This window comes from Ursus maritimus (assembly GCF_017311325.1).
Source record: "Ursus maritimus isolate PB19 chromosome X unlocalized genomic scaffold, ASM1731132v1 scaffold_X1, whole genome shotgun sequence".
NCBI classification, from domain to species: Eukaryota; Metazoa; Chordata; class Mammalia; order Carnivora; family Ursidae; genus Ursus; species Ursus maritimus.
This window is the reverse complement of record NW_024423319.1, coordinates 45,601,907-45,613,352: the sequence shown is the minus strand read 5'-3', so window position 1 is coordinate 45,613,352 and position 11,446 is coordinate 45,601,907. Positions and strand designations below refer to the sequence as shown.

The window sequence follows — 11,446 nt, the reverse complement described above, 5'->3', positions numbered from 1 at the left end:
CTTACCATTTTTTCTTTTCTGATTTTAGTTATTTTTTATTATGACAAACACAATTCATATATTTAGGAAAAAGAGATGAGTGACCAAATAAAGCATTACACACGGTGGGAGCCATAGGACGGTACAAGACTCAGAAGGAGCAGCTGTGCTCACTGACATGGTTACAACTAGGGGAAGACATGGGGTTGGGCATGCCTGCAGAGGAATACCATGGAAGTACCTAACCATGAGGGGATTGAACTCAGTTTTTAGTATGGGTGAGACCTACTTTGACTACCATGTGGGAAAAGCCATTGCCTACTTTTTAGTGTAACACACTTTCAAAGTTTTCTCTGTGCACAAATGCATTATGCAAACATATTTTTACAAAAATGGTCTGATACTGTATATGTGGTTCTGAAACCTGTTTTTTCTTTATTGTTATTTTACAGTGTGCCATGAACATTTCTTCCATGCACATGGGTGAAAATCCCCTCCTGAAAGACAGAGAACACTGTAGTTGGGTCAAAATGCTGCTGGTAACAAGAGTGACACCTAAAGCAAAGTATCGGCTTAAGGTTAAAGCACATAGCCTGGCAAATGCCTGCCAGGGAAAGCAGCGTCAGCAATATTCTCATCAGAGAAGTTAGAACTGAAGGCCAAAGGCATTAAAGATATGGGATATCATGTAAACCCCTTTGGCCCCTACCTCCGCCCCTCATTCCTCTGACACCCCGCTGCCCCCTTGGGGCAAACGGATCCGGTACATCTCTTTGCATCCAGTGAAAACCACCCATTTTCTGTTTTTTCCTTAGCTCTTCCTGAGCCCTTGACATATCTCCACATTCTCTCATCATCTCCTCACTGCCCAAGTGCCTTTCCTGTAAATTCTCCTGATAGTCCTTGGGGGAATCATCTGTCCCCCTGTCCGTTTTTCTTTTTGCTTTCCTCGGCACGTAATCTTCAGCCGGGCGCTTTTCGGCAGCCCGTGGCTCACCCTCGGGCTTTGCCAGGGATTCTGGCTTGCTTCCCCTCACTGTGTGGTTTCCTCATTTTCAGACTTGCCCTGCTTTTCTTGCTTTCCCTCATCTTCCAGTTGTCCTCATCATCTGGCTGCCCTTACTCTGAGCTTCCTCATACCCTGGCTTCCCCTCCATTTCCAGCTTTTCTTCCTCATCTGATTTTTCTTCATCTTCAGGCTCTACTTCATCTTCTGGCCTTCCCTCGATTTCCAGCTTGCCTTCATTTTCGTTGTAGAGATTTTCCATGTTGAGATTTTCCCTTCTTTTCCTTTGTCCTGGGGGTAGGGTGGGATGGGGGGTAAGAGAAGTCAAAGGAGACAAGGGAAACTGAGGACTTGGAGGTGGAATGCAGGTGCTGATAGTACCGGCATCCTTCCCGTGGCTGGGAAGCCCTCCAAGTGTGTCTTCTGCCTACCCTTTACCCCACAATTCACCCCACACGTGAGAGCCAACCATTTCCCTGGCAGGCCCTACCACTTTCTGTACCATCCCTCAGTGTGGCGGGGTGGGTGCACACACATGGTGGTGAGATGGGCAGTGGGGACCTCAAATTCTGCCCACACTGTGCCCTCCGCACCCTCTCCCCACCGTTTCTGTCCAGTGGTCTCCCCCTTTCACTCACCTGCAGGGATTCTGAACAGGTTGTTCCTCCTTTTCTAGCCTTGCAGAGTGCTGGGGACAGACACACAGACCTGCAGACAGACAGGAGACAGGGGCAGGGCCTGTGTGCTCAGCCGACTGAGGTTTCTTTCCTGAACCTGGGCCCTCCTCATGCAACATTTCCACTACCTCCCCGCATCCGCACATTAATTTTCAGGCCTCAGGCTCTAAACCAGGATGCCTTCCAAACTGTTTGGGTCTCTGTGTCCCCCTCCCTTGCAGGCAAGCCGCCCACCCCCACCCCCTTTCCGAGGAGGTCAGTATTTCCTTTCAGGTGCAGAGCGTGAGGGGGGTTATTTCTAGAATATGTTTACATTTCACTGTCGCACTGCGGGGGCGCCTCCCCCCATTTCAGGTCCAAAATGAATGGAGGGTGTAGAGGAGGGGCGTCGAGGAGGCGGTGGGGTGCTCCCTCCCCACCTGCCCACCTCCGAGCGGCATCCCCTCCTCACCAGCCTCCCGGACCCCATCCCACCCGGTGCTGCTCCCGGATCCTACTCCCAGCCACCTCCACCCCTGCCCGGGGCCGCCAGCAGCGCCCACCTTCACACTGACCTGCGGGGCCCGGGGCAGGCCTGCGCCCGGGCTCGCCGAAGCCCGCCGCCCTCGCTCGCCGCCCGGGCAGCTCAGGGAGCTGGTTCCGCGCGGGCGACGGGAGCGGACAGCGCAGGGACGGGACCGCAGGGCGGGCTAGCGGGCGGGCGCGGGGGCTGCTGCCCACGTCGGCGCCCAGCCGGTCACGTGAGCGCCGCGTCACCCGAGCAGCTCAGTCCCCCCCCCGTCCCACCCCCTCACCCCCATCCCCAAAGGACCGAGCAACCACACAGGATGGGGGGGGGCGGGGGGCAAAGGGGGAATCCAGGAGCTAGCAGGAGCCTGGAGGATTCCCGACCGCAGGTGCTTTACCTGGCGCATCTCAGGTCCTCCCACAGCATCCCTCTGAGATGTACGTCATTGCCAGGTGTAAGCGCTGATCACAGGGACCGTACCTGCTTTGCCCGGAGCGCTCATCAACTGAGGCCCACAGGCTGCTTTCAAGACCGGCTCTGCCAGACTCCCGAGCCCAGGTAGTAGTGCCCGCCAGGAAGCGGCGCTGCCACCTTGAGTAGCTGTGTTCCTGGGCCTCCTCTTTCCTCAGTCCACATGTTCTCTCTCCCTGAGTGATTTCTGTTCATTTCCCTCTAAGCACAGATGATTCTCAAGTCTCCATCTCCAGGCTATTTCCTCCCCTTAGCCACAGACCCTCTTTGCCAACTGTCGATTGGATACCACTGCTTGAATGTCCCTGAGGGATCTCAAAATCCATATACCACAACGGGCTTTCAGCAACTTCCTTCTCACCTTCTCCGTTCACTTCTCTTTGCACTTGAAACTTGCACTCCAATATTTGACCTGTTCTCATGTAGAATGTCAGGTAGCTAAAAAAGAAAGCATTAAAATATTTTTTTAAATGTATCACAGATGAACAGATTTATTATTTTTTTTTAAAAGATTTTATTTATTTATTTGACAGAGAGACAGCCAGCGAGAGAGGGAACACAAGCAGGGGGAGTGGGAGAGGAAGAAGCAGGCTCCAAGAAGCAGGCTCCTAGGGGAGAAGCCTGAAGTGGGGCTCGATCCCAGAATGCCGGGATCATGCCCTGAGCCGAAGGCAGATGCTTAAGGACTGCGCCACACAGGCGCCCCTGAACAGATTTATTGTAATCTTTGGTCTACAACACAATTGTATCATTAATCCTTTGTCCCTCTTTCCTTTCCTCCCCTTTATTTTTTCCCTTCCCTTTCCTCTTTCATACTGTGAAACCACCACCCAACTCAAAAACTAGAAAATTGCCAAAACTATAGTTGTTACAGTGTAACATCATATACTTGGTTTTGACGATGTGACTATTATGTGTCTTGGTTTGGATCATGTTTATCCTGATTGGAGTTAACTGAACTTCTTGGATACATAGATTAGTGTGTCCCATTAGGAGTAATTTTTAGCTTTTATTTGTTCAAAAATTCTTTCTTCCTGTGTCTATCTCTTTTCTCCTTCTGGGATTCCTATCATGCATATGTTAAGTATGCTTCCTTGTGTCTCCTGGTTCTTTTAGGCTTTGTTAATTTTTCTTCATTATTTTTACTTTTTGCTCCTCAGACTGGATAGTCTGAATTGATCTATCTCTGGAGTAACTGATTCTTTCTTCTGCTTGCTTAAATATGCTGTCAGCCCCTCTAGTGAGCTTTTCACTTCAGTTATTTTCAGCTCCAGAATTTATATTTGTTCCTTTTTATAATCTATCTCTATATTCTGTCCCTCTGCTGATAGTTTATATTTGCTGAGGCATTTTCCCCTCATTTCCTTAGTCCTTTGTCTATGGTTTCCTTTAGCTCTTTGAACATACTCAAGGAAGTTGATCTAAAAATTTTTTCCTAGTTTGTCCAATACATGAACTTTCTTATATTCAGTTTAATAATTTTTTTCTTTCCACTATTTCCTAGAAATAGACCATACTTCCTTGTTTCTTCATATGCCTCATAAGTTGTGTTGGAATCTGGAAGTTTTGTTTATTAGAAAATGTCAACTCTGTAAATCAGATCCTCCCACTTTCCAGGGTTTGTTGTTGTTCTTTGTTGTTGGTTGTTTCTTTGTTTAGTGACTTTTTAAAATATTTTTTGTAAATTCTGTATTCTCTGTCACGTGTAGCCACTGAAATCTGTGCCAGATTAGCTCAATAATCAACTGGTATTTGGACAGAGTTACTTTAAATGTCTAGAGCCAACAGAAAAAAGAATACTTTCCCAGTCTTTGCAGATGAGCTCTGAGTCTAGGTATTTTTAATGCTTTACTTTGTGCTTGTGCAGACCTTAAGGCCAGCCCATGGTGAATATTTAGGGTCTTCTCTGGCCTTTTTCTGAGCATGTATCCAATCTTGGGTATGGACATATACTATTTGATTCCTTAGTATATGTGAGTTTTTAAAAGTGCTTGTTCCTCCATGTATGTCTTTTCCCCAACTTCTCATACTTATACTTCTCAATCTGTCTATTGTTTATCCCAAATGTTGTTCCTCACCCTAGGCTGCTGTGGTCAATACCTATAACTTTAAATGTTTTAGGCAAAAGTCACCCGGGTAGCTGCCCCAGTGCCAATCCAAGGAATGCTCTGTATCATGTGATAGAAGGAAGTTTTTGTGCTGGTCTTTGAGGGAACAGCCAGGTAAACTAGGACCCACAACCACAATTCTATGAGAATAGGATCTGAATTCTTCTCTCTGGCACTAGCCATCTAAATCAGGATATTAAGTTGTCATGCACAGACTGCTGACAACCTAGGGCATGGTGGATGGTAGGCAGACCACAAAGCAGCAGCCTCTTTTTTCACCAAATTTCCCCCTGGTTGTTACAATTTTTATTTTACTAGATTCCAGAGTTCTACAAAAGTTGATTCTGATACTTTTTGCCAGCTTATTAGTTGCTTTTGGGTGAGGGGTCAAGTCCCAGAATTCCATTGCTATTTTCAGTAAGGTTACTTTTCTTTCTATTTGTCAGTGTTGGTAATTTGTGTCTTTATTGGAATTTGTTCTTTTCATCTGTCTTGTCTTATTGTTATACGGCTGTTCATGGTATCACTGTATAATCCTTTGTAAACCTTTAGAGTTAAGTCATGTCCTCTCTTTCATTCCTGATTTTAATAATTTGAATCCTTATCCTTTTTTTCTTGGTAGGTCTAGCTATAGCATTGCCAGTTTTTTTTCCTTATCTTTTCAAAGAACCGGCTTTTGGTTTTAGTGATGTTCTCTATTGTTTTACTATTCTCTATGACATTTATTTCCACTCTAATTTTTACTATTTCCTTCCTTTTGATTTCTTTAGTTTTAAGCAGTTTTTTTCTAGTGATTTAAGGTGAGAATTTAAATTATTGATTTGAGATTTTCATCTTTTTAATATAAGGATTTAGAACTATAAAATTCCCTCTAAGCACTGCTTAACTATATCCCGTAAGTTGTGGTATGTTGTGTTTTCATTTTTATTCATCTCAAAATAGTTTCTAATTTCTCTCATGATTTCTTCTGATTAAATGTAAATATACTGTTTAATTTCTGCATGTTTGTAGATTTTTTCAGATTTCCTTCTGTTTTTGATTACTAACTTAATTCCATTATTCTCAGAGAATATTATTTATATGATTTTAATCCTTATAATTTATATGGTATTTTATTATGGCCTACTGTATGGTCTATCCAAGAGAAAGTTCCATGGGTGCTTGACAAGAATATGTATTTTGGGGGCGCCTGGGTGGCTCATTCGTTAAGCATCTGCCTTCGGCTCAGTCCCTGATCCCAGGGTCCTGGGATCGAACCCCGCATCAGGCTCCCTGCTCTGCTGGGAGCCTGCTTCTTCCTCTCCCACTCCCCCTGCTTGTGTTCCCTCTCTCACTGGCTGTCTCTCTCGGTCAAATAAGTAAATAAAATCTTTAAAAAAAAAGAATGTGTATTTTGATGTTGCTTGGAGTATTTTATAGATGTCTGTTATTCTAGTTGGTTTGGTTTTATTCAACTGTCTTCTTTTTTTTAAGATTTTATTTATTTACTTTTGAGAGAGAGAGAGTCAACACAAGTGGGGGGTTGGGAGGGAGGGGCAGAGAGAGAACCAGACTCCCCTCTGAGCAGGGAACCCGATACAGTACTGGATCCCAGAACCCTGGGATCATGACCTGAGCTGAAGGCAGATGCTTAACAGACTGAGCCACCCAAGCACCCAACTGTCTTATTTTCTTATTGATATTCTTCCTACTTGTTCCATCAAGTTTTTAAAGTGTCATTTTGAAGTCTCCAGTTACTATCATCAAATTGTCTGTTTTCCTCTTTTTTTTTCTGGCAGTTTGTGCTTCATGTATTTTGATATTTATATATGTTTACATATGTTTTAATATATTCCTGATGGGCCGGCCTTGTCATTATAAAATACCTTTCTTGTTCACCAATAACATTTTTTTAAATTTTTTTTAAAGATTTTATTTATTTATTTGACAGAGATAGAGACAGCCAGCGAGAGAGGGAACACAAGCAGGGGGAGTAGGAGAGGAAGAAGCAGGCTCATAGCGGAGGAGCCTGATATGGGGCTCGATCCCACAACGCTGGGATCACGCCCTGAGCCGAAGGCAGACGCTTAACCGCTGTGCCACCCAGGCGCCCCACCAATAACATTTTTTGTCCTAAAGTCTATTTTGCCTGATATTAAAATAGCCACTACTCTTTTCGTTACCCTTTGCATGGTATATATTTTTCCATCTTTTCACTTTCATTCTATTTTTTTGAATCTAAAGTGTTTCTCTTGTAGATAGTATGCAGTTAGATTATGCTTTTTTGCCCATTCTGCCAATTGATGCCCTCTGAATGGAGTGTTTAATCAATTTGTATTTAATGTAATCATGGGTAAGGTAGAATTTACATCTGCCATTTTACTATTTGTTTTCTATATGTCTACTGTCTTTTTTGCTCCTTTATTTCTCCACTATTGCATTCTTTTGAAAAGACATTTTTAGTATGCCCTTTTAATTCTGTTGTTGTTTTTTAGAAGATTTAAAAATTATTTTCTTAGTGGTTGCCCTAGGGATTAAAATTAACATCTTAAAACAATCTACTTTTGTCAATTCTCACTTAATTTCAATACCATTAAAAAGTTTGTTCTAATATATCTCCATTCCCTCCTTCCTCCTTTGTGCTATTATTGTCATAGAAACTACACGTTTAGCCATTGTATACCCATAAACACTGTTTTATAGTTATCGTTTTTATGCAGTTTTCCTTTAAATCAAATAGGAAAGAGTCACAAACATACATTTATACTGTCTGTATTTTTTATTGCTGCTGTAACAAAGTACCACAAACTTCATGGCTTAAACATCAGAAACTTATTGTCTTACAATGCTGGAGGTCATAAATCTGAAATAATTTTATGGGGCTTAACCAAGGTATTAACAGGGCAATACTGCCTCTGGAATCTTTAGGGGAACATCGATTTCCTTGCCTTTTCCAGCTTCTAGAGCTGCATTTCTTGATTTATGTCCACTTCCTCTATCTCCAAAGCCAGCAGCATAGCATATTCAAATGTCTCTGATTCCATCATCACATTCCTTTCTTCCTCTTCAATGTCAAATTTCCTTCTGTCTTTCTCTGGTAAGAACACTTGTGATTGCACTTGGGCCCCACCCAGAAGATCCAGTATAATCTCTCCACCTTGAGATCCTTAACTTAATCATACCAGCAAAGTCTGTTTTTGCCATATAAGGTAATATTTATAGGTTACAAGGTTTGGATATGAGTACCTTTTGGGAGGCCATTATTTAGCCAACCACTTTGTCTTTTATATTTACCTATTTTAGTTACCTTGCCAGTGGTCTTTATTTCTTAATGTGGATTCAAGTTACCATCTAGTGTCCTTTGATTTGAGCCTTGAGGACTCTGTTTAATATTTCTTATAGAACAGTGACACTGTCTAAAAATTCTCTCAGTATTTGTTATCTGAGAATGTCTTAATTAATACTTAATTTTTAAAGGAGAATTTGTTGGTTAAGAAGTCTTGGTTAATATTCATTTTCTTCTGCATTCTGAAGATGAATTTCCACTGTCTTCTGATCTCCATGATTTCTGATTAGAACACTGTGGATTAGTGTTTTTCATCAAATTTGAGAAGTTTGGGCTATTGTATTTTCTTTTTATATATATATAATTTTTATTTTCTTATATTAGTCACCATACAGTACATCCCCAGTTTTTGACGCAATGTTCCATGATTCATTAGTTGCGTATAACACCCAGTGCACCATGCAATATGTGCCCTCCTTACTACCCGTCACCGGCCTATCCCATTCCCCCACCCCCTCCCCTCTGAAGCCCTCAGTTTGTTTCTCAGAGTCCATAGTCTCTCATGCTTCATTCCCCCTTCTGATTACCCCCCTTTCTTTATTCCTTTCTTCTCCTATCGATGTTCCTACTTCTCATGTTCCATAGATGAGTGAAACCATATGATAATTGTTTTTCTCTGCTTGACTTATTTCACTTAGCATAATTATCCTCCAGTCCCATCCATGTTGCTGCAAATGTTGTGTAATCGTTTCATTAGCCATCAGGGAAATTCAAATCAAAACCACCTTGAGATACCACCTTACACCAGTTAGAATGGCAAAAATTGACAAGGCAGGAAACAACAAATGTTGGAGAGGATGTGGAGAAAGGGGATCCCTCTTACACTGTTAGTGGGAATGCAAGTTGGTACAGCCACTTTGGAAAACAGTGTGGAGGTCCCTTAAAAAGTTAAAAATTGAGCTACCCTAGGATCCAGCAATTGCACTACTGGGTATTTACCCCAAAGATACAGATGTAGTGAAAAGGCCATATGCACCCCAATGTTAATAGTAGCATTGTCCCCAATAGCTAAATCGTGGAAGGAGCCAAGATGCCCTTCAACAGATGACTGGATTAAGAAGATGTGGTCCATATATACAATGGAATATTACTCAGCCATCAGAAAGAATGATTACACAACATTTGGGCTATTGTATTTTCAAATGTATTTCCTTGTTGCTTCCTTTTTCTCATCTCTTTCTGTGATTCTTATTATGTCTATGTTGGTATACTTGATAGTGTCCCAAGGTTCTGTGTCTCTATATACTCTCATTAATTTTTGTTTCATTTTTCAGACTTGAAATCTTTATTTACCTATTTTTAAGTTGAGTGATTCCTTCTTCAGCCAGCCCAAGGGAATTTCTCATTCCTATTATTTTCTATTCAATGGGGAAAAAGACTATTTTTTCAATAAATAGTGCTGGGAAAACTGGACATCCACATGCAAAAGAATGAAGTTGGACACTTACCTTACACCACTTATAAAAAGTTAACTCAAATGGATCAAAGTTTTCAACATAAGAACTGAAACTGAAAATCCTGGAATAAAAAGGTGGGAAAAACTTCATGTCATTGGGTATGGCGATGATTTCTTGAATATGATACTCAAAGCATAAGCAACAAAAGAAAAGATAAATTGGAGCTATGGACTGAGTGTTTGTGTCCCACCAAAATTCACATACTGAAGCATGCTAGAAAAAGCCAATGTTGTCCTGAAAGGATTGTTAAACTCAATTGTGGTGAGGGTTCAGAAAGGAAAGAGTGCTAGAAATAAAGTTTTCATCTTCTTAGAGAATAATACATAAATAATCATGTATAGAATGTTGGTAGTAATATGGATGGTAGAGGCCATTCTGTGAGGTCTCAGAATGAGGAACATATTATTGGACAATGGAGAAAAGGCAACCGTTGTTATTAGGTGGCAAATAACTTGGCTGAATTGTGTTCACATTTGAGTGTTTTGTAGAAGGTAGAACTTGCAAGCAACAAAAATGGATTTTTAGCTGAGAATATTTTTGGGAAAAGTGTTTGAGGAGTATCTTGGTTCCTCCTGACTGCTTATCATACAATGTGAAAAGAGAGAAGTGATTGAAGAAGGAATTGTTAAGCTAAAAGGAACCAGAGCTTAAGGATTCGGAAAATCCTTGGCCCACCTAAATTGCAAAAAAAAAAAAAAAAAAAAAAAATTAGAAAACAGGTTCTAAGCCTATGGTGGAACAATCATTTGATAAGGAGATTAGTATGGGTGTGAACCACAGTTCTAATCAGCCACCCCAGCAGAAACACTGCCAATTTGAACCGAAGAGGATAAAGATGGGGTGGAATGAAGGAAGCTTTTCAGTTTCCTAGATTCTTCAGGACAGGATAATAAACCTATTCTGCTATGAACTTGCACTATTCAAGAATAGGAAAGAATGGCTATGAAGATGATTCAGAGATTATCAAGGCCACCATCTTCAGTGTCAATAAGTTAGATAGTCTCTAACCAAAGCCATGGGTGGTCCAGAATCAAGGAGCATAGCTCCCACCTGGCAGACCACTGGGGATTTGTTCTCCACCTATCAGAGCTTATATGTGGGTGGCCCCATGAAGAGAGCTGACATGTGGGAAGGGCTACCACAGAGCTACAGCATGGGCAGCAACCCTAGGAGCTACAGGAGTGATACTGCCACTTCAGAGGGCCTGAAGGGCAGAACATTGGATCAAGGAAGATTATTCTCATGCTTTAAGATCTAATGGGATTTGTCTTGCTAGGTTTTGGACTTGCTTGGGACCCATCACCCCGTTCTTCTTTCCTGTTTCTTCCTTTGGAATGGAAATGTCTATCCTATGCCTGCCCCACCATTGTATTTTGGAAGCACATAACTTATTTGGTTCATAGGTTCATAGTTGGAAAGTAATTTTGCTTCAGGATGAATTACACCTAGAATCTCACCCATATCTCATTTAGGTAATATTTAGAAGAGATTTTGGACTTCTGACTTTAGACTTTATGCTGGAATGAGTTAAAGCTTTTAAGGCTGTTGGGATGTAATGAATGTGTTTTGCATGTGAAAAGGACATGAATTTGGGGGGCCAAGGTTGGACTACTATAGATTGAATGTTTGTGTCCTCCCAAAATTTATATGTTGAAACCCTAATCCCCAGTGTGATGGTACTTAGGGATGGGATCTTTGGGATATAATTAGATTTAAATGAGGTCATAAGGGTGAAGCATCTAGATAGAATCATTGTCCTTACAAAAAGAGGACGAGACCAGAGTTCTCTCTCTTTCCAACATGAAAGGATCAGCAAGAAGGTGGCCATCTGCAAACTGGGAAGAGGACTTTCACTGGACACTGAATTTTCCAGAACCTTGATCCTGGACATCTCAGCCTCCAGAACTGCAAGAAT

At 41.9% G+C, this 11,446-nt stretch overlaps 1 protein-coding gene across 1 annotated transcript; it reads right to left on the bottom strand.

The window, feature by feature from the left end:
- Positions 1–647: 647 nt before the first annotated feature.
- Positions 648–1,247, bottom strand: TCEAL6 (transcription elongation factor A like 6). The gene is made up of 2 exons (XM_040629292.1): positions 1,103–1,247; positions 648–1,015 (listed from the first exon to the last, which is right to left on the bottom strand). Exons 1-2 carry the CDS (start codon positions 1,245–1,247, stop codon positions 648–650), a joined length of 513 nt encoding a protein of 170 aa, XP_040485226.1.
- Between the last annotated feature and the right edge of the window lie 10,199 nt (positions 1,248–11,446).

Coding starts and splice junctions, on each gene's coding strand:
- TCEAL6 (XM_040629292.1), bottom strand. CDS start 1,247: ATGGAAAATCTCTACAACGAAAATGAAGGCAAGCTGGAAATCGAGGGA. Junction 1,016..1,102: donor AGGGTATGAGGAAGCTCAGA/GTAAGGGCAGCC, acceptor GAAACCACACAG/TGAGGGGAAGCAAGCCAGAA.